We start from the raw sequence: 24,602 nt of genomic DNA on the forward strand, positions 1-24,602 counted from the left end.
GTGTGTGTGTGTGTGTGTGTGTGTGTGTGTGTGTGTGTGTGTGCGTGTGCGTGTGCGTGTGCGTGTGAGTGTGCGTGTGTGCGTGTGTGCGTGTCGTGCGACAGACATGGGCATACATGATGGTGCCGAGCACGTTGGTCTGGGACGAGGTGACGACGGGGATGCTGCCTTCGACGCCCTTACGGAAGAAGTCGACCGTCCACAAGATCACGATCGCGATCAACGACACCACAGCCGCTACGATCGCGGTGCGTGTCGTGTCGTGTCGTGTGTGCGTGTGTCGTGTCGTGTGTCGTGTCGTGTGGCATGTGGCGTGTCAGCAGAACGCGGGCGAACAATGGAGGCGGCGGAGAAGAGGGCCAATTCACCTTCTTGGACGATGATGTTCTTGTTGAGGTTGAGGTAGCCGAGGGGGGCCACGATCAACAGAATCACGATCATGCCCAGCGATAGCACGTACGACTGCGCACGGCAACGTCAGGTCGGCAGTACACGACACGCGTCGCATACGACACGCACGGCAGCACACGACACGCACGACCCCACGTATCACCGCACACGACACGCGACACACAACACGCGAGGCACGTACGTCGCCGAAGGGGGTGATGTCCTTGCCGGCGGTCTCGACGCACGTCCACCCGAAATCGGGGTAGAACTCCACCGCGCAGGTCGCCTTGACCGCCACGAACGCAAAATCCAGCGTCTGCGCACACGCACACACAAATCATCAACAACGCGCGCGCGTGTGCGGTGCGTGTGTGTGCGTGTGCGGTGTGTGCGTGTGCGTGTATGTGTGCTGTGCGTGTGTGCGGCATGAGTGGAGGGGTACCTGCGCGGAGACGATGAGGGAGGCGATGATGAGCGACAAGAGCGAGACGATGAGGATGAGCAGCACGATCAGGTAGAACCACCGCGGGAAAAAGAACTTCACAAGCGTCGTCAGCTCCACCTTGCCCTGCACACCGCACACGCCCAGCGCACACACCGCACCAGCGCACACACACCACCGCACACGCGCGTGCGTGAGATCGCGTGTGCGACGCGCGAGTGCGGTGAGGGGCGAGAGAGAGAGAGACCTGGAAGCGGCTGTTTCCGGGCACGAGGGCCATGGAGTGAACGAGGAGGAGGGACGAGAGCAGGCACACGGCCCACATGAACCCCACCGCCACCAGCGGCGTCACCCACCCGGCCTCCTGCACCACCACCGGAATCGACACAATCGCTGCATGCACACCGCACACGCACACGCGCGCCGCACACGCGTGAGGGATGAATGACACACGCCGCACGCGCGGGGAGAGAGAGAGAGAGCCGAACCGGGTCCAGTTATGGAGTTGATGAGGAGACACACGCTGCCGAAGGTGCCGATCTGTTTGTCGCCGTCGAGTTCGGTCGCGGGGCTGGCTGCTCGGCTCCGGCGCTGCCAGAAGGCCCACCACGGGCGGCCACCACCGGACTTGAGCGTGTCGTCGACGACCAGGAGCGGTCGGCCCTCGCCGCCGCCGGCGCGGGTAGCGGCTCCATCTTGTTGTGGTTGATGAAGATGATGATGTTGCGTTGAGTTCTCGGCTTCACCACCACCAAGATTTTTTGCGTGTCGGTAGTTGTTGATCGACATGATGGACCGAGGAAGGAGAAGTCGCCAGTTTTGAGGGTGGTGGTGGTGGAGGGGGAAGGAGTGAAGTGATCCCGATCAAGATTGAAGATGACGGTGAGGCTGTTGATGAACGAGATTGGTTGAGAGACTGTCTGACCAAATCCTACGTAAAATCGTTGAGATTTGAATCTCGACGATGATCGGGATGACGATGATGAAGAGGAGAACGAGGAGAGGAAGAGGAAGAGGAGCGCAATAAAGCAAAGGGTTGGGGAAGTGGTGCGGCGCCGGGCTTGTCGTGCGACTTTTCCTGAGCGGCGCGTGCCAGTTGGCCGCAATTAAAATCGGGCCACCAACCACGAACGACACCAACGAAGAGACACCTGGCGCGAGTGCAGTCGTGTGCGCGTGTCGTGTCGTGTGGTGTGTGTGTGTGTGTGTGTCGTGCGCGTGTGTTGTGTCGTGTGTGTGCGAGTGCTCCAATAAATAGGCCTCTACTATAGTTCGACCGGTGGAGGTGTACATCGCAGCGCCGCCACCACCTTCCATTGCTCACTTCTGCCGCAGCTTCGCCTCGATCTCCGCTTTCTTGGCCAGCCTGCCAAGTCCACACACGCGCGCTCGATTGTGAGCCTCACCGTCGCACACACCGCACACACCGCACACGCCACGACACACCACGACACGACACACATGTGCGTACGCGTATTCGGCGTATCGGGAGCCGCTGGTGGTGGTCGTGGTCGTGGCGGCGGGTTGCGACGCTCCGGGCTTGGCGCCGGCGGCGGGTTCGCCCTGGTCCCACTTGCTCCGCGGCCGCTTGGTGCCCTCGACCACCTTCACGATCGGCCGCGGAATCCCAAGGCCCACCGCCGCCGCCGCGCCGCCCGGGACCACCACGCCCCCGGCCTGCAGCCCCGCCGACCCCGCTCCCTCGCCCGTCGTGAAATCGATCGCCGTACGATCTGCCGCACACGCACCACCGCACACAAGACACGACACACACCACCGCACACGCACGACACGACACGACACGACACAAAAGGTGGTGAGCTAAAGTGATGTAAGTGGGGTGGTATGGGTGGTGGTGGGGTGTACTCTGCTGGGCGGCGGCCTTCTGGCGCTTTTGGCGCTCCATGACTTCAGCGGCCTCGCGCCGGATGGCGGCCGGGTCGAACAGCTCCTTCGGGTAGTTCGACCCCGTCTCGTCGATCCCTGCGCAACATTTATTAATTATTATTACTATTATTATTATATCCCGCATTGTGCGGTGTGTGCGGTGTGTGCGGTGTGTGCGGTGTGTGCGTGTTACGAGGTGGAGAGGTGGTTACCGCAGTGGGAGACGAGCCAGTTGAGCATGTAGGGGTTCTTGAAGTTGCGCGCGTGCCGGATCTTCTCGTTGATGCTCTTGGCACGGCCCTCTCTTCGCAGCCGATGGAACTGAACGATCTTGCCCTGCACCACCGCACACGCACACACGACCGCACGCACCACCGCACACACCGCACGCGAGTGAGCTCACCGCAAGCAGGCCACGGAGACGAGTGAGGGATATGTAAGTGAGTGAGTAGTACCTGAAGCGAGGCATCGGGTGGTCGTGCAGGTCGTGGTGGCAGCATCAACTCCATCAACGATCGGCCATCTACAGGTCAACGATAACGTTAATTAAAATAAAAGAAAGTGTGATTTAATTTGATTACAAATCAGTGATTTGAACAGAAATGAAGCGCACCTCTGGTGTAGAAGGACTGATCCTCAAAATCGGCCTTGTGATCTTCTTCCATTCTGCTCTCCTCGGCCTCCTCGTCTTCATCTCTCGCTGCGCCGTTCTGGTCTTCTTGGTCATCTCGCTGCTCCTCACCTTCCGCTACGCGTCGCCGCTTGTGGGGCGATGTAGATCGCTCTTCACCTTCACCTTCTTCGACGTGATCGTAAGCGACCAGTCCGCCCTCCTCTTTCTTCTCTTCCTCTTCCTCCTCTTCGTCCTCCGTATGGTCGTACGAGAGCCCCAACAGTCCGCTCATCTTCTCTCTTCTTCCAACAATCACCTCCTTGCCGTTGGCCCACCTTCCGTGTTTGGCGCGTGGCTTTTTCTCTTCTTTTTCCTTTCCTTTTCTTCACTCACTTCTTTTTCTCTTCAATTTCTTGACGCCAGTTACCCGAATTCATTTCCCTTTATTCATTGGGCGCCTTTTTCGAAAAAGAGGGGACAAAACAAAAGGGGAGGCCCAACAAGGGAGCACTACCAACATAGATGAAGCGCAACTTCAAGGCCACGTACATCCCGCCATCTTCGCCGGCGCCTGTGTCGGCACCCTCGTCGTCATCGTCGTCATCGTCGTCATCGGGGCCTGCTGCATCGTGCGCGAGTGATGGCGAGAGCGTCATCAAGTTCTACGGCGCACGTAATGCCAACGGCTGCTTCTCCAACTTCTCCGCCCACCCCATTCTCCTACGAGGCAAGCAGTGGCCGGTACACCTAACCTTCAATTTTTTATATTAATAAATATAAACTAATTAATAAACAAACTAACAATGTTGTATTAACATTGGAACGTGCAGACGACTGAGCACTACTTCCAGGCGCAGAAGTTTGCAGGTATGAATGCACTCCTGATGACAAGGCGCCACGGCAACTGATGATGATATATATCGCAACATTACTCCAGGCACGCCCATGGAGGAGACGATCCGACTCGCAGACACGCCGGCACGGGCCAAGAAGCTGGGCCGCAGCCACAAGGCCACCCGACGCGCCGATTGGGAAAAGGTATGTCCTGCGTTTTGATTGGTTGGTAGCGTTTACAGTGCTAACCAACCACAACAACCGCAGGTGAAGGATGACTACATGTACAAGTGCGTGCTGGCCAAGTTCAGCCAACACGTCAGCATCCGACGAACGCTGCTCGACACCGGCGACGCACTCCTCGTCGAACACACCTCCGCTGGTACTTACGAACTACTCGGATCGGACCTATTCAAAAAACAATGGTGTGGGGCTGATGTGGGACACGTGTCGTGCGGGCTGCAGACAGCTACTGGGGCGATGGCGGCGATGGGTCGGGCAAGAACATGCTGGGCAAGATCCTCATGCGCGTGCGCGACGAGCTGCGCGGACAACAGGAGCCGACCAACAAAGCCCAAAAGGCCTCACGCGGCACGCTCGTCAACAAGCGTAATAACGACACATAAAAACTATGATCATTCCTCACATTCCAGTAGTGACTATTGCCTTTGTCAAGCTGATGATTGTTTTCTTCAGTGATCTGGTGCTGGATGACGATGATGATGGGCTCTAGTAGGGATTGGCCTTCTTGAAGGCGCGTTCGAGGAGGGCCACGCGACCTCGGAGCTGGGAGGAGATGAGGCCCGGGCCGGAGGTGGCCTCGTTCAGCTCCTGGGCCGTGTCGCGGTGGACCGACTGCGGCGAGGCCGAGTGGGCGAGCGGCGGCGGCAACGAGGAGGAGAAAGAGGACGGCGGCAGGGAGGGGTCGGAGGAGGGAAGGCGCAGGGCCTTGGGGAACTTGATGCGCATGATGCCGGTCGGCCACACCACCTGCATGTGCGGGAAGCGAGACATGAACCACACCTTGAGCGCGTACGTGAGCTCCATACAGCCTGCACGACACATACGACACGGCACACGACACGACCAACGACACGACACGACACATGACGCGCTGTCAGTCAAAAAACAACGTTGCGTCGCATCTTGATGTGATCAGAGAAAAGAACGCACCCCGCAGGTCGATGAAGTGCAGTCGCGGGCAGTGCTCCACCACGTACATGACGGCCTCGTTGCTGATCGGCAGGCAGCTCAATGTCAGCTGTCGACACACACACGAGGGTCAGCAATGGTCGAGCGCACGAGCGCACACACAGCAGACAAGACGTACTTCTTTCATGCCGCGGAGGTACTGGCCCAGCTTGAGCACGGCCGCCTCGCTGACCTTGCTGCAGCTGCCGATGTTGAGCTTCGTCTAATCATGGCAACACGCGACACACACACACATAACAGTGAGTGAGCCGACAGCCAACACAACACGCCCTATGTTGCGCGCCGTGTGCGGGTTTCCTGGGCACGCACCAGGGAGGGAATGGTGGAGAGCAACGACAAGGCTCGTGCGGACAGGAGGCTGCACTCGGCCAGCAGCAGCGTGTGCAGCCTCGAGTGGCACTGCGCCGCGCTCGCCGCCGCCGCCGCCGCAGTATCATCATCGTCGGTCATCTCCTCCTCCTCCTCGCCGTCCGCCGAGCTGGCGGTGTGGAGGTGGCTAGCGGCCAGCAGCTGGTGCCGTTTCCAGAGCTTGCGGTTCACGCCGTGGGCGCGCACGAGGGCCAGCAGCCCGGCGTCGCCCACCCGACGGCAGAACCGCAGGTCCAGCTCCTGTCGTGTGTGTGTGTGTGTGTGTGTGTGTGTGGTCACCGACAACCACGGAGACGTGAGCGGGCGCATGTCGAAGGAGAGCTGCAGGGGCTGTGGTCGCACCTCGGCGTGCGGCAGCGTGGCCAGGTTGACGAGTGCCTGCGAGGTGAGGTTTTCGCAGTAGGACAGCCGGACCACCTGCAGCATCTTGCACTCGGCGATCGCTTCTGTCGTTCGATCGCCTAGCGGCAGCAACGGAAGCGATGTGTGAGTGATCAGCCATTGTCGTGCGGTGTCGCGTGTGTCATGTGTGCCGTCTGTGTGTGCCGTCTGTGTCATGTCGTGTGTTTGGGGGCGGGTGTGTACCCATGTTGGGAAGGCCGGCCAGCTCGATCACGCGCAAAGCCGTCAGCTTGGGCAGATAATTGTACACGGGCGCTGAACTCACATTCTTACAATTGCTGAAACTGCACCGCCCGGGGAAAAGAAAGATAATCATGAGCGGCTGGTCATCTCCCAAGATTGGCCCGCAGTCAGTGTTGATTGTGTGTGTGTGTGTGTGTGGCGGAGAGCGTACTTGAGAGAGGTGAGGTTGGGACAATGCTGAGCAATCAGAGCGAGACAGGTCCCGGTGATGCCTCGCACGTTGGCCGCGCTCAGGTACTCCAGGTGGGGCAGCCGCTTGACCACCTCGCCCAGGCTGTTATCCTGAGTATGTGGAAGTCACCATTTAATGAGCGTGTGTGTGTGTCGTGTGTGTCGTGTATGCGGCGTACATTGAGTTCGGAGGAGCCGATGTCGAGCGAGGTGAGGGCGGGGTGGGGCACGGGCGGCTTGGCGACGAGGAGCTGATAGATGGAGACCAGCGTGTGCGCCTGGAACACGCGCGCGGTCCGCTCGGTCTGCGCGGTGAGGCCCGGCCGGTTGCCCGAGTTGTACAGGTCGAGCGTGCGCAGCCGCGGCATCGCGCCGGGCACCAGCGCGTGCAGCAGAATGCGGGAGAACGCGATCTTCTCGCAGTCGCGCGCCTTGAGCTCGGTCAGCGAGTGCGACATGCGCTTGAGCAGTTGCACCAGCATGCCGTCGGTCACGTTCTTGTTGCGCGAGAGATCGATCGCGTGCAGGTGAATGCCGCCGCTGCCGCCGGGCGCGGCTGACGGTAGGAACTGCTCGAGGCTCGCGTCGGACACCCGGTGGCAGTGCTTGAGGCACAGATGGGTGAGCCGCGGCAGCCGAGCGAACGAAGTGGTGCACACGTCGTTGGTGACGTAGTCGTTGGTAGTGAGGTTGAGGGACTCCAGGGCCGGGCAGCAGGCGGCGAGCCGGCTCAGGCAGTGGCCCGACACCTTGGTGTAGGCCAGGTTGAGGTGGCGCAGGTTGGGCAGCAGCCCGAGCGTGATCTCGGTGAAGTGCACCAGCGGACAGCTCTCGAGATCGAGCCACGTCAGCACAAACGCGCCCCTCGAAGGAGGCCGAGCGGCAGTCGCCTCTGCCTCCTCGCCCTTCTTTCCTTCGCTTTCGCTTTCGCTCTTCTCTTCACTTTCGTTTTCGTTTCCTTCTTCGCCGTCTTGTGATCCGCTGAGCCGCAACTGCTGCCAGACCCGCTTCTGGGTGAAGTGGTGGCTGGGCAGGTCCTCCTCGAGCACGTGGGTCACCATGGCGCAGTTCTTCAGGTTGAGCGTTGTCAGCCGCGGGCAGCGGTTGATCAGAATATCCACCGAGTTGCCCGTAATCGACGTGTGCGACAAATCGCAACTTTCCAGGCTGGGCAACGGCGGTTGTGTGTTGGCCTGTTGCGTGTGTGCGGTCGTGCGGTGTGTGTTGTGAGTGTGTGCGTGTGCGTGTGCGTGTGTGCGTGTGGGCGTGTGTGCGTGCATGGACGAGTCGAGGAAGGAGGCACGGTACCCGCAGGGAAGGCACTGCACGCCGGACCTTGAGTCGCTTGGGCTCGAGCACGTTGCGGGAGACGTCGAAGTACTTGCGTTGGGTCATCTTTCGCACGTTCACGAGGAACAGCTGCGCCGGCTCCTCGGTCATGACCCTCAGCTTGGTTCCCTGCACCGGTCATCCATGACTTTAGCAAGCGCTGGTGTTGTGCGTGCGTGATGGGTGTGGTGTGTCGCGTGTGTATGTGTGTGTGGTGTGGACCACGTGAATAGGTGTGTGTGTGTGGTGTGTGTGGTGTTGTGGACCATGTGAATAGGTGTGGGAGACACGGACCTCCTTTTGCCCGGTGGCGTGGAAGGACTGGTAGGCTTCCTCGAGCTTTGCAGTGTTGTCCAGCGAGAACTCCTTCCAGCCGGGCTGTTCCAATCGCAACGTGAACGGGTCCTTCCAGTACCACCGCACTACAATATTGGAAACATACGAGCAAAAGTTGAGCCGTTGCGCATTCGGTTACATGTGATGTTCTTCTGATGAGAGTTTATGTACCAGTGTCGTATCGTTCGCCAAAGAGCACTTGGAAGGTTCCATCTAAACGCACACGCACACACCGCACATGCACACGGAAATGACGGAAATGGTGAAACGGTGAAACGGTGACACCACGACTTAAGAAGAAGCGTAGAGAAGGCGGGAAAAGCCGGGAGGCATGTACCGGTGAGGTAGGCGCATCGGCTGAGGTCGAGCTGGGTGATGGCCCACGCGCATTCGGCGAGCACCAGCAGCGACCAATCCCGCAGCCAATGGTAGCCGGAGCACACCACCTTCTGCACCAGCACAGCAGGCGACCGTTCCTCCGCTGATGAAACGACAACGCGTTGTCAGCAAGGCGAGCATGTGTGCGGTGTGTGCGGTGCGTGTGCGGTACCCGGGAGGCGCGAATTTCGGAGCTGCTCGCGGTGCCCCAGGAGCTCGATGAACTGGTCCTTGAGGGGCGTGGACCAGCAGCACATCTCCAGGAACAGGTAGAGCTCGTTGGCCTCCAGGAAGCCCTCGATGAGCGACAGGAGCAGCTGCTGCTGTCGGGTGACCCCGCTCACGCTGTCGTCCTCGTCATGATGGTCGTGGTCGTGGTCGTGGTTCGACGCCGGCACCGGCAGCTTGGCGGAGCTGGTCATGACCACTTGGCTGTCCTCCCGGTCCATGATCTCGGGATCCAGAAGGCAGAAGAGCTTGGCCGCCTTCTTAAGCACGTTCACCATGCGGCCCGGCTTCTGGCACTTGGCGTACTCTGCCGGAATTCAAGATAGGCGCCAAATCAATAATAATAACAATAATAATAATAACTCAACGCCGACGTTTTCAGCCCTCCTCAGCTGCGCTTTGCAATTCGCACTACGGGAGCGTACCCAGGAGGCTCCGGATCTGCTCGAGGCGGAAGTGTTGCTTCTTTGCACTGCGCGGACACAATAGAATAAGAAGCTGTGTGTCATGTGTCGTGTGTGTGTGTGTGTGTGTGTGTGTGCGCGCGCGCGCGCGCGCGCCACGTGATAGGAGCGAGGGGAGGTGTACAAGTGATAGAACTCGGCGAGCGCTTGGTAGATCTGGCTCAGCGGGTAGTGTATGGCGGTGTGCAGCTTGGACTCCTCGACAAGTATGGGCACGAACCACTCCGTGATCCACACTCGATACTTCTCCGGCCGCAAGCGCAGCAATTCCGTCGTCTGGGCCGTTTGCAACGCGGTTGATCAGCGTACTTCCTTCTTGCGTGTGGGTGGGTGCCTTGATAACACGACGAGCAGAGAACGAGAGAGGACGGTGGCGCACCAAATGATAGATCTCGAAGACGCACGCGGAGCCCGTGTGTGGAAAGGCTGTCGCCATTCCTCCCTGAAGATTACGCGATTCAATGAGTCTAGTGAGGGGCAGGCGGGGAGGGGCCACGGTACGTACCGACATGAGGTGGGAGAAGTAGTGCTTGCGCGTGAGCAGGCGATAGTACTCCGTCATCGCCTCCAACCACAACACGATGCACTTCTCCAGCGCGCCACCTCGCTCTGTGGCGAAAAGTAGAACATCATCAACACAACGCCCGACACACGGCACGCGACACGCGACACGCGACACGCGACACACATCGAGAGGGATTGACCTACCTGACGAAGAGCGCGATACCGGCGGTTTGTTCAGCCCAGAGTTGTGCGAGTAGCGAAGCACGTTGGAGCGCGAAGGCGAGGAGCTGAGCTGCCCGGCCGACGCCATGCGGACCACGGCCGGCGACGGGGCCGCCGACGCCGTCTGACGCAGGTGCTGGTGCACGGCCTCGCAGATGACCAGCGTCGCCAGCACCTTCCAGTACCGCTCCGCCTTTTTCTTTTTCCTCGCGGCCGCCTGCGTTACCACATCTTGGTCGGATGTCGACAGCGAGGAATGCGACCTTGGCGGGAGCGGCGCGACGGCCTTCTGGTAGCACCTGCGCGCGATCTCGAGCAAGAGCGACACCAGCTTGGACGCCGGAACGCTCGTGCGGTGGCTCTTCCTGTCGTCGTCGTCATCGTCATCGTCATCTTCATTGTCGTCGTCATCTTCATTGTCGTCGTCATCTTCGCCTTCATCGTCCTCTTCGAACAGTCGGCCGACGTCTTGGCCGTGCTGGGCGTCGATGGCGAGGGCCTTCTTGAGCTCGTGGTTGGCCTCGAGAAACTTCTGGCGGATGAGCTCGTGCCGCTTCTGGCGCTGCTTGCCCTGATTGATCTTGTCGATCCGCTCGTTGGCCGACTGCTGGCCGCGGTCCTCGCTCGAGGAGCCGACCTTGCCCGACCCAACCTTGCCGCCCTCCTCGCGCTTGATGACGTAGCCGCCGCCGTACAGGAAGCCCAGCTTCAGCAGCACCTTGCCTGCATTTGCCGCGTCGACGTTTAATCTGCAAGCAAGCAGCAAAGTGGTGCAGTGGAGCAGCGGGCAGTACCCAGTTCGAAGTAGGCGGGGGAGAAGAGAGGGTGGACGGCGACCGAGCGCGCAAAGTGCTCGTAGGCCTGCAGCAGCTTGGCCTCGCGCTCCTGGCCTGGAGTAACAAGAGCCGACGCAATGTCAACAACACCGCACACGCACACACACGCCGCACACGCACTAACACCAGATCAAGTCGATGCGAGTACCTCTTTGGAGCTTGGCCTGCAGCACGCAGACGCGTCCCCATCGGTAGAGCGTGACGAAGTTGTTGGGCGCCGATTGGAGAGCCTGGACCGGTTCGCAGCGCCGGGTCAATCGCGAAAGCACAAATTAATAGAAAGAAAAGAAAAAAGGAAAAGGGGGTGGACACCTTTTCGAACTTCTGCGAGGAGAGCTCGAGCAGGCGCATCTGTTCCCGGCCTTTGCCCTTCTCACGGGCTCGCAGATGCAGAGCCTGGGCCTCGCTAAAGTCCACAATATTGAAGTGCTTCACCTGTTGTTCATGTTGTTCAGGCGTGTGTGCGTGTGTGCGTGTGCGTTTGTTTTTGCGTGTTGCATGTGCGTTGGTTTTTGCGTGTGCGTGCGGTGCGTACCGTTGAAGTGATACTCTCCACGTCGACAGGGACGAACTGCAAAGCGCCCACTCTCTCGTAAGAATCCATCACCAGCACAGGCGAGATGAGAAGGGAGGGCCGGGCGGGCGGCTTTGTACCTCGAAGTCGCTGGAGAGGGGCTCGGGTCCCTGCAGCAGGGCGTGGGTGTCCTTGCGCAGCGTCACGCCGCACATCTCGCTGATCCGCAACAGCAGCAGCTTGAGATCGACCTTGAAATCACCACGCGACGGCCACACAATTAATATCTTGACGCCCACATGCCTCAAATACCAAGGTAAAAAAGAGGGCCGTGTGCGCGTACTTCGTTGGCCAGGCACTGGGGGTGGCCCAGCGAGTAGCGGCCCTTCGACTTTTCGACGCTGTCGAGGCCCAGCGAGAACTTGTCCTCGAAGGCCTGCTTCCACGCCTCGTCCCAGAACTTGCTCTCTCGCTGCTCTCCCGGCGGTGCGGCACTGGCGCCGGCGGTGGTGGAGGTGGCGGTGGCGGTGGCGGTGGCGGTGGCGGTGGCGGTGCTGACTGTGGGGATCGGAGCGGCTGCGCCGACGCCGAGTCCCGTACGGCGCGACACCGGCCCAGCGCTGGCGGTGGCGCCGCCCGCATTATAGCCACCGACGGCCACGTTGTAGACGTCCCTTGCGGCTGTAGGTGGCGACGATGACGATGACGATGACGATGACGTGGCTTCAGCCGCCGAGTCGTCTGAAGGCTCAAAATTGTAGGCATCGATTGGTCGCGGCGGATTGGTCGTGGTAGTGGCAGTGGAGGAGGAGGAGATCGACGGCGGAGGCGAATACGGAGCGGAGAAGGCGTCGGTGACGTCGTCGTAGGAGCGCTCCTGCTCGCCCTGCGGGTTCACGTCGACGCGGTACTCCTGCACCCCGCGCAGAAGCGACGATGCCGGACGCAGCCCTGATGCCGATTCAGCTCTTGCGCGCGTGTCTTTCGTTTCCTCTTCCTTCTCATCGTCGTCGTCTTGCTGCTTTTCGTGGCCCTTCTTGTCGACGCTGCCGTTGCTCTGCGCGAGCGCATCGGTGAGCAGATCGTAGGCCAGCACCGCTGTTGGCGCCGGCGCCGGCGTCGGCTTGGATGGTGCGGCCGTCTCGTGGGGCGCGTGCGGAACCGCGTCGTACATGCCGTCGGCCCGCAGCGGCAACTGCGAAGTAGCTTCAGTCTTAGTGTCCCCCGATCCGCGGAGGATGTCGTCCGCAGAGATGTAGTTGATCTCTCCCTCCGGCTCTCGGCGCTGCTCTACCTGCGGCGGTGCATGCCGTTCAGGCACCTGCAGGTGTTGGGAGGGGGGCGCTGTGGTCGTTGACGGCGACCTCGCTAGCGATCGCTCTTTCGCGTCGCTCAAGAACTTGCGCCTCGACAGTGTTGAGGGCCGGCGCTTGCGTTTGGGGCCGGGGCTTGGCTGGTGCGCCGCGGCCGCGGCCAACCGCTTCGCCATGGCCTCCTCCTCGGCGCAGTCAGTGCACATGATTTCGTTGAAGAGGTCGACAACGACTTGAATCATCGATATCTCGCCGTCCACCTCGTGGTCGTACTCCTGCTCTTCATCAAACGTTTTTTTCTGTTCATCACCATCGTTGTCATCATAATCGCAACACACACACGACACACACGAAACACACACACACACCACGTTGTTAGCGATTCGCATTCGGGGTCATTCAGTTGCTCGGGGAGAGACCCACCTGCGCGGAAATTGTTTCCTTGGGCTTGAGGTATACACGAAACCGCTGGCGCAGGATCTGCTTCGCCATTCGCGCCACCATCTCCGTAAGGAGAAAGCTACGAAGTCCCGCATGACGCACCAGCGCTCGCACTCGGCCCTGAACCAGGAGATTATAAGCGATCACCGCACGACACGCACCAGACACACGGCAGCACACACGGACAAACTGCCTGTACGTACCAGGTGTCTGAGATTGATACCGGCTCGATGTATGTTCTGGGTGAGGTTGTACTGTCCGATGAGCGCTCGAATGTCCTTCCACTCATCGCCGTTCTTCTGCTCGGCCATGTCCATCCGCCGTTGGAGAATGCTCTGCGCAGAAATGAATGAAGCGTGTGAGAACAAACAATAAAGGTACACAATAGTAAGATCAGCAGGAGAACAGGCCCGAGCGCTACGTACTCTTCTCAGGGGCGAAAAATCGGACATGTCGCTCAGAGAGATCTCGTCGTCCTGCACAAAGCAGATGAATGAAGGTGAGTAAGGTAGTGTGGTGCACGGCCGTGTGCGGAAAAGAAGTGTACCGTGAGCGCAAAGTTTTCACCAAACAGGCGCACTTTCATCTCGCGCACGAAGTCGGGTACCACCTCCATGAAGAGCCTCTCGGTCGCGCGGCGAACCTGCGATGGTCGTACAAGAGACATAAGCCACCTAGCCACGTAAGTCGTGCAAGCCTCCGCGACGTACCTCGTTGTTGTTGTGTCGCCATTGCGGGTCAGGCCTGGCGAAGCCGCTGAAGGCGTCGCTCGACAGCGGAGTGTCGAAGCGCACCAGGAGCTCGGGTCGCAGCAGCTGAAACCAGATGCGGTGCGGATGTCCCTCCTCCGGAAACTCTGGCGGAAACACCTGCGGTCATACATGTACATGTATATATATGAGCAATTTACACAATTTACACAGATATGTGGAATGTGCTTGCATTGCGAGCGAGCGCATGTACCCTAGCCGCGTCGACAATATACAGACGGTCATCGTAGCCTCGGTGGACCTCGATGTCGACCGGCGCGTGCAATCGCGCATTACTCAGCCACGACCCAGCAGTCTGCGACCCAGAAAAATAGACATGTGTAGCAGCCCATGGGCTTACTGTAAGTGCGGTGGAACGAAGACAAAGTGCGCTCTTAAGAGGCAGAGGTTGTCGTACGTGTTCTTTGAGCCGAAGCTTCTCGGCGGCGAGCTTCATCAGCTGGTTGCACCGAGCGTCTTTGGTGAACACCTTGAGGCCGGGCTTGCCGGCTGGAGAACATTTGCGCTCTGTGTGAGTCTACGCGTGGTCAAGCAAGAAGCAAACGGTTTCTACGAACCATTCGCACAGCCGTAGATGATGGTCTCCTTGGAGATGGGCAGCAGGCTGATGGCGACCAACCGGAACCCGCGGTAGTCGATCAGCGCAACTGCGGCACCGTTGGACCCCGATTCGGTTCAGAGTTGATTGACATGTGCTCAGAAGAGTTGAAGGGGCAAGAGTGGCAAGGTACCGAGAGGCACGGTGAGGCCCTCTATGTTACAGTTGAAATAGTTGATGAGGCCCTGCAGTTCGTGTCCTGACAAAAGGCCGTGCATGAGATACAGCAACTAGTCGTCTTATTGTGGTCTGGTCTGAGAAGGGCTTCGACACACACGAGCGAGTGAACGTACCCGCAGCTTTCATCGCACCCTCCATACCACGATACATTGCAGAGGTGTCCGCTGCAAACTTGAACAGAATGCTGCACGAATAACAAACATCAGGCAATGAAGGAGAGAGTGTGTGAGCTATTGACAGTGGCAAGGCACAGAGCTGCTGTCAGAGAAAACGAGAGGGAGCAGACAGGGTTACCCCGAGCATATAAACTTTTCGCCACCAGCCTGACCGCCAAGAGCCACTGCGATTGGCACGCGCAGCAAACAAAGTGAGAGGTCAATAGCCAGCCACATTTGCAATTGTAATCAACAGCCAGTGCGGTGAGTCCACAAGCGATGAAGAGATATGGTGGCACCTGGCTTTAGTGTCTTTTGATGTAGTGGCAAGTAGTACTCCTCGATAATGATGCGCCCGTACTGCACGAAAGAAAGCACACACGCTGATTAGTTTACGACATCTCCACTGTAGTCGAGGCTTCCTAGTACCTGCTCGGCGGTGAAGACGAAGTTTTGCGCGAGGTTGGAGAGCTTCTTGAACTTGGCCACCGAGTCAGGCTCCTGCAGCACTCTTTGGAACCGCTCGTTCCACGCCCTCGACAGCTCCACTTTCCTCTGCGTGCCACACGACACACGACACACGACACACGACACACGACACACGACACACCCATCAACGATCACATCACGTAGTCTCTGAGCACGAAAGTAGTAGAAGGCAGAAGAAGATAACAGCTGTGTAGCGCTCTACCTGGAGAGCAGCCAGCAGGGAGAGACGACGCGGGAGGTCCGCAGCGATGGCAGCGTGGATGAGGGCCTCGCGTAGGCCCGTACCGCCGCCAGCACCGGCCAGGTGGTGCGCGCACAGCTGCAGCAGCAGCGCCTCGTCCTTCTCGGCCGCCACAAGCCGTTTCACCTCCTCCAGCACTCGCTCGGCCTCGTCTTGTGGTGTCAGCGGCTGCGACTGCGGCTGCGGCTGTGGCTGGGCTTGAGGCGTCGAAGTAGTGGTGGAGGTGCTGGCACGAGTAGAGGATGAAGATGAAGCACTGTGTAATGCACTACGAAGTCGCGACCTGCCCAACGGAACAGGACGAAGTGGTTGTGGCACGGCGTTGGGGGTTGCAACTCCCACATCAGCATCTGCTTGCTTCTTCATGCCCGTTCTTTCTTTGTCGCTGTAGTAATCTCCAAAGTTGTGATTGTAGCCGCTACTCGCATCTTGCGGCCGGGCAGCAGATGGAGGTGGTGTGGTGGTTTTCTCGTGGTGTGGGCAGGTCGATGCGTCGCCTAGCGGCTCGCCGAGTCGCGGCGTAGTCGATACGTAATCGTGATCGACCGGGTACATCTTGGGCGAAGAAGGAGCGGAGGAGGTAGAACCGGACAGGTTGATGATATAGGACGACCCATACGACGACACCAATCCGCCCCGCCCCCTCCCCTTCTGGTCCTCCATCTTTTCTTTCCCTCTTTTTCTTTTTGTCATTCAATTATTATTAATAATAATTGAATGACAAAAAGAAAAAGAGGGAAATACTTTTATATTGTCGACTTTAGGAATTCTAATCATCCTGTGCGCTGCTCTCCCAGTCTTCGGGCGGGTCCACGTCTTCGCGCTTGACGTGACGGTGCGAGCAGCAGTCGCCCGGCGGACCCGGGAACACCATCTCCGGCATGTGGCGCAGGTAGAGGGAGCGCGGCTGCAGGCCCAGCTCGGTGAGCTCGGCCAGGTGGGCCTCGACGACCTCATCGAAGGTCTCCAGCGCGCGCCGGGCGTCGTCGACGGTCGCCATCTCGACCACCGCGCAGCTGCGGCGGGCGCCGTCGGGGTTCTTGACCACCTCCACGTCCTTGGGCACGAAGCCCAGCACCTCGAAGGCCGACTGCACCACCGACTCCTCCAACCGCTGCGGGATGCCTGCATGTTGTCGACAACACCTAGTCAGCGCCACACGCACACGACTCACACCGCACGACACACGACACGCACGCGCACAGAAGAGAAGTGGTACCTCCAATGAGCAGGGAGCGGCCGAGGGGAGTGCTCTCCTCAGCCGTGCCAAAGGTGCCGGGGCTCCCCGGGCCGAAATAGGGCTGCGTGTGCAACTTGGGATCGCCTGCGCGAGTGAGTGTCGTGACGTGTGTGTGTCGTGCAGGTGTGCGCGTGCGGTGGTGCGTTGCGTCAAGTTAGTGTGCGGCCACCCAGGCAGGGGTGGTGGGGAGGGAGCGTGAGAGGAAACGGAACGGAACGGAATGGAAGAGTAGTACCGAGGGGGATGATGTGGGCCACCTGGAATGGGTCGCCCTTGATGCGATTGAGGATGTAGATCTCCTTGAGCATGAACTTGATGGGTTTCTTTTGGAGTTGTTCGTTGTAGTGGTTCACAACGTCGTGCATCAAGCTATAGTTCTCCTGCTCTTGCACGACACGACACGACAAAAGACACATCATTTGCATGAGTGCGCCACAAAAAGCGTGCTGGAGGGCGGGCTCGTGTGTGTACTTGGCGGAACTTGCGGAGGGTGAAATGAGGCACGAACTGGAGTTGCCCAGCCCCCCTGCCCTGGCCACGAGACAGCAAATCCGAGCCTGCAGAGGAGCCGTCAGCAATGTATCACACACACACACACACATCGGATCATCGTCGTCGTCACTCGCACGACACGCACGCACACGCACACGCACCACCGCACACGCACGACACGCACAAGACGTGTGAAAGGAAAGCAGGTGACATACATTGAGGGAAGATCCTAAGAATGGCACCGACGAGACTTACGATGCTGCTCTCATAATCAGGTGCCAAGATGACCGTCGTGCTCTTGTCATGCCGCAAATAACTCACCCTACACACGACGACACACGACGACACACGCCACACAAGACATACACGCCACACACATAGAACACACACAAGCGAGCGTGTCGTTAGAAGGGGAAGGGCAAAGGAAGGTGGAGGTGGTGGATACTCGCTGAGGACAACTTCGAAGGGCTCGATGTTGCGAAGGACCGGGGTGAGCAGTTTGACGGCCTCGCCGTAGTGCTGGGGCATCACGAACGGCTCCACGAAGGAAATGTGCGGGCCGCACCTGAGCGACCGCAACACACAAGAATGTCGACTCAGCCTCGCTCCCATGGCGTACAGGCATGCAGGTGTCTCGTGTGCCGCGTGTGTCGCGTGTGCCATGTGTGCGCAGTGAGGGAATGAAGGTTACCGCGCTTCGCTTACGTGGAGGGTGCGAATGCGTTGCATGAACTCCCACTGGTCTGCGCAGACGAGCGAACGAGGGATGACGTCAGCAGCACGCGACCTTTTCAAGTAGGTCGTTTCGTTTTGTAGCCCAATCGACAGGAGAAGACGAACCTCGCGGAGGCACGATGTTGATAACCGATTGGGAGGTGGGCGACTTCTCCATCTTGGCGCCCTCCGTGACCACCGGCTGGATCGCCATTTTGATTCGGAACTAGTTCGACCATTATCATCATTGTGTGTTGTGTGGCGTGGCGTGTGGCGTGTGTCGTGCGATAGCGTTAGCCATGGCCACCGGGCTTGGATGTGAGTTATACCTCATCGAGGGAGAGGCCCATGGCTCGAGCGAGCTTGATCTCCAGCTTCTCCTTCTTCTCCGCCCATCGCATGGTGCCGAATCTTATCACCATCCACCGCGGTGAGACACACGACACACGACACACGACACACAACGCACGACACGAATATGTGGGTACCTTTCGCGTTCCATGCTGCTCCTGACCCTGGTCAGCTTCGCCTGCAGTCGGTCCACCAGACCTGCGCGGCTCAGGTTAGTTGACAATGCCCAGTGCGTTCTTTGTCGACGCCGGGCGTATGTACCCTGTTGGTAGACGGCCGGGTCGTGCTTGGCCTTGTAGTGCCGGAACATGTGCGTCCGCTTCTCGAACATCTTTGTGCACTCCTGACACTTGTAGTGTTTCACACTCTGTGCGTGTGCGAACACGCGAGACACCAGTTGAGAACCGTGTGTGTGTGTGTGTGTGTGTGTGTGTGTGTGTGTGTGTGTTATGTGCGGTGTGTGTGTGTGTGTGTTGATGGCACGGCGGGGAGGGGGTACGCGGTGGTGGTGCGAGAGCTGTTCGGTGGACATGAACGCGCGGCCGCAGCCCTCCATCTCGCAGCAGAACTTGGGCCGCGGCCAGTAGAACGGTATCGCCTTCGCGTATTGCTTTTTGTAGCACCCTACGTGCACCAATCAGAAGAGGTGAGACGATGCGACACGACACGACCAACGACAGGTGTGCGTGTTGCATACATGGCGTGGAGGTTATCCCCTCCTCCTTGAATCGTTGGTCGCGGAGGTGTTTGTCCTTGCAGTGCTGCCGCATCATGTCCTCGTTGCGGAACCTGCTGCCGCACTCCTCGCACCTGACGTGCAGCTTCGTGTCGCTGTGCGCCTTCAGCGCCTGCTCCGATCCGAACGACTTGCTGTGTGCGTGTGCGGCACGTAAAAGCATTCAAAACACACGTGTGCGGTGGTGTGTGTGCGTGTGCGGTGGTGCGTTGCGTTGTCACCTGCACTGAGGGCATCGATGGGCCGGGCTGGCGGCCTCGGGTGAAATGTCACTGACGGGCGGGCGGTGTAGGCCCTTGGCCCACATGTGGTGGATCAGCTGCTGCCCGCTGCCGAAGCGCTGTACGTGACCACCCCCAACCCACCACTGGTCAACAAAACTCGGCGCATTCCACGCATTCTCTCCCCGTGTGGCCGGCGGCAGTACTTTGCAGGTCTGGAAGCAGCCGAAGGGCTTGGCCAGCTGGCAGCTGGCGAACCGCATCTCGCGCCCGTTGGCACCGACCGTGTAGTTGGTGAGCTCGCCCATCATCGCCACCGTCACCGTCACCTTGTACCGGAACGCGTTGCCGTGCGCTGTGTCGTGTTGTGTGCGGGTCGTGTGCGGGTCGTGCGGTGGGTTGTTAAGGAGGCGGCTGTACGGAGTGTGGCGTGGCATGGTGGTGCGTACGATCGGTGAGGCCGATGCGCATGGCGGCGCCCTGGCGAAGGCGGAACAGGCGGCCGAAGAATTCGGCGACCGATGGCGACGCCTGGCGCTCGGCCTCGAGTCGCTGCCGCCGCTCGCGCTCCTCGGCCTCCACCACTTCAAGCTTCTCTTTGTTCTTTTTCAGCTTTGTGTTCATAAGATCATTTACCCTGTCATCACCATCACCATCATCAGCACGACACGACACGCGACACGACACACGCACGCGCGTGATCACAGAGAGTTTACCGTGGGAAGTGGAAGTGCTGCTTGCCGTGTCGTTTTCGCCGGGCCTCTTCGGCTTCGACCCGCCCGCGCATATCAGCCGCACGCCGCCTGCACTGGACATCGATCGCCATCGCCGACGTGTCCCGGTTGCGCTGATCAGCCACGGCGCGCGCCATCCACACCTGGTGCTCCTGCCCGCCGGCCGATGATGATGATGACGTGGCATCACCTTCGGCCTCCAGGCCCTGCTGCACCGGGAACCGCCACTCGACAGCGGCAGCGGCGGCGGCGTTGACGCCTTCGATGAAGCGTAGCACGACGCGGGGCGGCGGCGGCTGCTCGTCGGCAGCGGAGGCGGTGGACGGGTCGGGCTCGTCGCCGTGGTCTATGTCGTCCGGCAGATCCGTACGACGCGAGATGATCGCGCTGATCAGGTAGCTGCCCGTCGTCGGCACTAGCCACACGCCTGGGAAGGACGTCAACGAGAGTCAATAAAGAATGATGTTGGCCGTGTATCGTTGGTCGTGTTGTGTGTGTGTCGTGCGTCGTGCGTCGTGCGTCGTGTCGTGCGTGTGCGGTCGAGTGCGGTGACAGGAGGGAGGTGCCTTTGTCCATGAACTGGCGACACTCGGCGGAGGTGGAGGAGATGGAGGCGTCCAACGGGAGTGCGTAGACGTTCTCCAGCACGGCCGCAAAGTCGCGCAGCCACCGCACGCGCTCTCCGCCGTGATCAACGCTGTCGTCGTCGCCGTCGGCGTCGCTGCCATGACGGGTCGATGGAGGCGGCAGCTGGGCGGCGTGTGACAGCAGCACGGACTGGGGTACCTGCGACCTCTTGGCGTAGTCGGCCTTCATCTGCTTGCGCACCTCGTCCAGCTCCTCCACCTGCTCGTTGTTGGCCCGCGGGTTCATCTTCTTCCTGTTCCCGTTCGCGCCCTTTCCTCGCCTGCCCGCTCCCGACATCTGTGGTGCCGTCTCCTGCTGATCAAATCGGTCTGTGTAGCGTAAACAAAAATCAAAAAGATCTATCTTTGAATCGAGGTGAGGGATAGGGGCAAGACAGGGGCATCGTGGTACCGGCTGCGTGGAAGGTGGTCAGGCTCTCAGAGAACGAGCGTCAACGGGCGCTGTTCCTTAAGGAACGCTGTTTTTCTCTTTCGGTTTCTTTTGCATTTCTCGTGGTATTTTCTGTGAACGCATTCTTGGCGTTCTCCTAGCTTTGGGCTCAAGAATTTACGAAATTTGTGGCTGTTTTCCGTGTGTCTCCTCCGCCGGAATTGCTGCGAAATCGCCGTATGGCCACATGTGGGCAGATGCCTCATCTCGGTGTCCCCTCTACAGCGCCTTTGCGGCAAAGAGTCTGCACCCGCTTTTCTCCCCTCAGCTGTTGGTCTGGAGCAAGGCTCTGCTGCCACCTTCATCGTCGAGCTCTCTCTGTTCTTCGCCTCCGCCCCGCCTCTTTACTTCCACCTCGTTGTCTCCTGCCTCTGAGTCTCTACTGTACAGCCCCTCCTCTACTCGAAGCCCCCCCTCTCAAAGGTGTCGCGCAACAACGAGCCTCTACTTCGTCGTTGAGCCCAGTCTCTACTTCACTTTCGCCTCTTCCTCTACTTCCTAGACACAGCGCCATCACCATGCAGCAGCTGAACACTCTACACAGCCCTGCCACCGCCACTACAACATCACACAGAGCCACCAAGCATGCTCCACCACCTCCTTCAAGAGAAGAAAGGGAGGAGGTGGAGCGACTCCTCATCAGGGAATGGGCCTTGTGGGCATGGATTTGCCGGGTCATTGGTGGCGAGGACGAAGAGGACGTGATGGAGCGGAGTAGTGCGGGCCTGTGCGGTCTGCTCAAGGACGGAGAGCGACTGTGCCGCCTCATCGTGACCCTGCGCCCGTCTGTGGTGAGCCCAGCCACCGCCCACCTTCCTCCCATTCTTCAGCATCGGGCGCGACTTCGTCACTTCCTCAACGCCTGCACCTCTTTCGGCATCCCTCCCCACCATCAGTACGCCCCTTCTATTGCCGGCAGGTTATTTTGTTTTTTTCTTTTCTGGTTTCTTTTTATTTTGCCTTTGGCCCTGACGAGCAGGCTTGGCGAGCAGGTTCACTGTTGACGAGCTGTACTACGACCACAACCTGCCCAAGCTCCTGTATGCCCCCCCCACATAATTTTTGCTACGGAAGTCTCATTCCCCCTTGGCTTTAAGTGCGTGCCTAGAGCATTTGGAGAAGAAGGCAGCGGCCGAGGGCTGTCGAGTGCGTAGCCCCAGTGCCGACCAGGTCCTGAGACAGCAGCTGGTGCAATGGGGCATCAAGCAGCGCATCCCCTTCCTCGGCCCCGCGCACCGCCTCCGGTATGCACCACTAAACGCACCCAGCCTGGTCGGTGGTGGCTCACACCGGCTGCCTTTCGTCTTACAAACAACAGAGCATCGAAAATCCTGGCCAAGTGGCCGCAGACAAGGAAAGCCTCGATGAGCGGCGGCTCCTCTTTAGGTCTGCCCCTGTTCAGCAGCTTTGCGGGGTCGGTGTCCGAGGAGCGTACGGCCGCCGCCATCAAGATCCAGTCCGTGTTCCGCTCGTGGCATGCACAGCGCGTTTATAACGCCAAACGTGCGTCTCCCTCTACACGCGTATCACGAATCAGAGCTAACTTGACAATTTATCGTGGGGGTGCCGTGCGTCGTGTGCGGTCACGCGTGTCGTGTGTGTGTGTGTGTGTGTGTGTGTGTGTGTGTGTGTGTGTGTGTGTGTGTGTGTGTGTGTGTGAACAGTGCGGAATGCTCGGCATAGGGAGAAGATCGCGCGGGAGCTGTACGACACGGAGAAGGAGTATGCTCAGAACCTCCAGATCCTTATCCAGGTCTACCTGAAGAAGATGCACACGTGGGCAGAAAATGCGCCCATGTCAGGCATGAAGGCACTCTACGGGGTACATTGCGCATCCACACAACAAATACAATGTTTAAAGTGATCTGACATGTCGATTATATATTATCATATGATATCGTTATACAGGACATCAAGGTGATCCACGGCTACACGGAGCAGGTGTTGGCCCAACTACGACCTCGAGTGTACGCCTGGGGACCTCATCAAGTACTCGGAGACATATTCCTTCAGTTGGTACGTACCAACTGTTGAGCTCTCAGTAAACACGTGTGACTAGACGTTAGCTTTGATCATCATTTCTCATCTGCTGCTGGCCGCACATTCCAGGGATTCTTCCTCAAGGTCTACACCCAGTACGTGACCAACTACAGCAAGGCTACGAGGGAGCTAGCCGAACGAAAGAAGAAGTCCACACGTTTCGCCCAGTTCCTCGATGTACTCGCACCACACACCACACACGACACACCACACACACCACACACCACACACCAACACTGACCATCTCTCTGCGTGGGGTGAGCAGGCTCCCTGGTCGGTGGATCCGGCCGCACTGCTCTTCAGGGACAAAATCGGGTCGCTGGGCATCCAAAGCTTCCTCATCCAGCCTGTACAAAGGTGCGTCGCCCGGGGGTGAGCCCCTTGACGACAACTGGTCGTATGCGTTGCAATGCGGCATCTGGCTGACATTTTACGCCATCTTCTCACCGCCAGAGTTCCTCGGTATCTGCTGCTGCTCAACGCCCTGCTCAAGCGCACTGACCCAGACCACAAGGACTACAACAACATCCAAAAGGCCGCCCAACAGGTTTTATCACTTCCTCTCCCCTCGGTGTGCTTGTGTGTGCTGAAGTCTCACTCGTCGCTGTTTGTAATAACACACCTGTACAGGTGAGCCAAGTCGCGGACTACATCGAGAAGAGAGCCCGCGAGAGCGAGAACATCGCCAAGGTCATCGAAATCCAGAACCGGCTCCACCCCAAGCTGCAGGTCAGCGGCCGCTTTCGTACCACCATATTCTCTCCAACTTCCGTCTGACACGACACGACACACAACGCGATACACAACAGATTGTGCAGCCCAATCGGAAGTTTGTGCGAAGTTGCCGCATGTCGGTGGAGATCTGTCAGGCGTGGGGCGTGCCGACCCCGGCGACCCAGGGCGGCGGCGCCGGTCGTGTGCCCCCCTACGCCTACCCTTCCACCACCACCGCCGCGAGCGACGGGAAGAAGTCGCCCCGGAGGCGACAGCAGGGCCTGCCCAAGAACTACGAAGTCTTCCTTTGCAGCGACCTGCTGCTCGTCGCCAAGCCCAAGGACCCCCACAACCCGGACACGCCGCTCAAGCTACGCGCGGCCTACGACATCACCCAGCTCCACCCCAGCGCCGACATGAGCGGTACGTCCAGCATCACACGTGCGTGTGCCGTGTGCGGTGGTTTCTGATGGTGGGTTGGGCAGATCACCTGAGGTTCGCACTCGTGTCGGAGAAAGGCCAGACGGTGGCGCGCTTCACAGCGGCGTCCGCGACGGATCGTCACAGCTGGCTGACCGACCTGGCCAAGCTCAAGATCACCCGAGAGATGTCCCGCAAGCACCGAGCCGGTACCACACACAACACCCACACACGCCTGTGCTCGTTCGTGTCGACTCGCATATAATGATGGTGATGGCCAAACTGGATGGCGCCGGTAATCG

General features: G+C 59.2%; 7 protein-coding genes and 1 pseudogene across 7 annotated transcripts in view; 2 read left to right on the forward strand and 6 right to left on the reverse strand.

The window, feature by feature from the left end:
• The window catches only part of ACA1_331800 (uncharacterized protein), a gene marked incomplete at both ends in the record, with an annotated part of 2,861 nt that extends 1,240 nt beyond the window's left edge, over positions 1-1,621 (reverse strand). Inside the window, 6 exons of the mRNA XM_004367679.1 lie at positions 107-237; positions 369-462; positions 593-706; positions 833-958; positions 1,080-1,225; positions 1,321-1,621. Of these exons, the coding sequence (XP_004367736.1) occupies positions 107-237; positions 369-462; positions 593-706; positions 833-958; positions 1,080-1,225; positions 1,321-1,621 (912 nt within the window). The remainder of the gene's footprint in view (positions 1-106; positions 238-368; positions 463-592; positions 707-832; positions 959-1,079; positions 1,226-1,320) is intronic.
• Positions 1,622-2,152: 531 nt separating this feature from the next.
• Positions 2,153-3,624, reverse strand: ACA1_331910 (HCNGP family protein; the record flags this gene model as incomplete). The annotated part of the gene is made up of 6 exons (XM_004367680.1): positions 2,153-2,198; positions 2,304-2,565; positions 2,699-2,815; positions 2,932-3,055; positions 3,175-3,242; positions 3,333-3,624. The coding sequence occupies 6 exons, from the start codon at positions 3,622-3,624 to the stop codon at positions 2,153-2,155; spliced, it is 909 nt and encodes a 302-aa protein (XP_004367737.1).
• Positions 3,625-3,854: 230 nt separating this feature from the next.
• Positions 3,855-4,792, forward strand: ACA1_331920 (uncharacterized protein; the record flags this gene model as incomplete). The annotated part of the gene is made up of 5 exons (XM_004367681.1): positions 3,855-4,073; positions 4,163-4,199; positions 4,270-4,370; positions 4,434-4,548; positions 4,632-4,792. The coding sequence occupies 5 exons, from the start codon at positions 3,855-3,857 to the stop codon at positions 4,790-4,792; spliced, it is 633 nt and encodes a 210-aa protein (XP_004367738.1).
• A 103-nt stretch (positions 4,793-4,895) lies between these two features.
• On the reverse strand, positions 4,896-9,112 carry ACA1_331930 (leucine rich repeat domain containing protein; the record flags this gene model as incomplete). Its single annotated transcript, XM_004367682.1, has 13 exons — positions 4,896-5,218; positions 5,340-5,427; positions 5,497-5,580; positions 5,688-5,987; positions 6,027-6,208; positions 6,333-6,433; positions 6,544-6,674; positions 6,743-7,756; positions 7,872-8,021; positions 8,187-8,314; positions 8,400-8,441; positions 8,566-8,709; positions 8,779-9,112. The coding sequence occupies 13 exons, from the start codon at positions 9,110-9,112 to the stop codon at positions 4,896-4,898; spliced, it is 3,021 nt and encodes a 1,006-aa protein (XP_004367739.1).
• Positions 9,113-9,765: 653 nt separating this feature from the next.
• Positions 9,766-15,911, reverse strand: ACA1_331940 (annotated as a pseudogene).
• Positions 15,912-16,330: 419 nt separating this feature from the next.
• ACA1_331950 (RNA recognition motif domain containing protein) lies at positions 16,331-18,221 on the reverse strand (the record flags this gene model as incomplete). Its single annotated transcript, XM_004367683.1, has 8 exons — positions 16,331-16,686; positions 16,781-16,885; positions 17,037-17,112; positions 17,273-17,358; positions 17,509-17,615; positions 17,739-17,858; positions 17,985-18,036; positions 18,134-18,221. The coding sequence occupies 8 exons, from the start codon at positions 18,219-18,221 to the stop codon at positions 16,331-16,333; spliced, it is 990 nt and encodes a 329-aa protein (XP_004367740.1).
• A 109-nt stretch (positions 18,222-18,330) lies between these two features.
• On the reverse strand, positions 18,331-20,922 carry ACA1_331960 (zinc finger, c2h2 type domain containing protein; the record flags this gene model as incomplete). Its single annotated transcript, XM_004367684.1, has 11 exons — positions 18,331-18,418; positions 18,496-18,556; positions 18,620-18,725; positions 18,858-18,982; positions 19,056-19,228; positions 19,316-19,434; positions 19,522-19,670; positions 19,765-19,952; positions 20,032-20,448; positions 20,603-20,799; positions 20,836-20,922. 11 exons carry the CDS (start codon positions 20,920-20,922, stop codon positions 18,331-18,333), a joined length of 1,710 nt encoding a protein of 569 aa, XP_004367741.1.
• A 908-nt stretch (positions 20,923-21,830) lies between these two features.
• Positions 21,831-24,508, forward strand: ACA1_331970 (RhoGEF domain containing protein; the record flags this gene model as incomplete). The annotated part of the gene is given in 13 exon segments (XM_004367685.1): positions 21,831-21,917; positions 21,928-22,021; positions 22,106-22,166; positions 22,287-22,370; positions 22,445-22,629; positions 22,791-22,948; positions 23,035-23,142; positions 23,236-23,343; positions 23,432-23,523; positions 23,620-23,713; positions 23,797-23,895; positions 23,985-24,303; positions 24,366-24,508. Coding segments are annotated over 13 exon segments (1,632 nt in total), but the record flags the coding sequence as incomplete, so codon positions are not given.
• Positions 24,509-24,602: the final 94 nt, after the last annotated feature.

The sequence above is a fragment of the Acanthamoeba castellanii genome (genome assembly GCF_000313135.1).
Source record: "Acanthamoeba castellanii str. Neff unplaced genomic scaffold scf7180000084578, whole genome shotgun sequence".
NCBI classification, from domain to species: domain Eukaryota; phylum Discosea; order Longamoebia; family Acanthamoebidae; genus Acanthamoeba; species Acanthamoeba castellanii.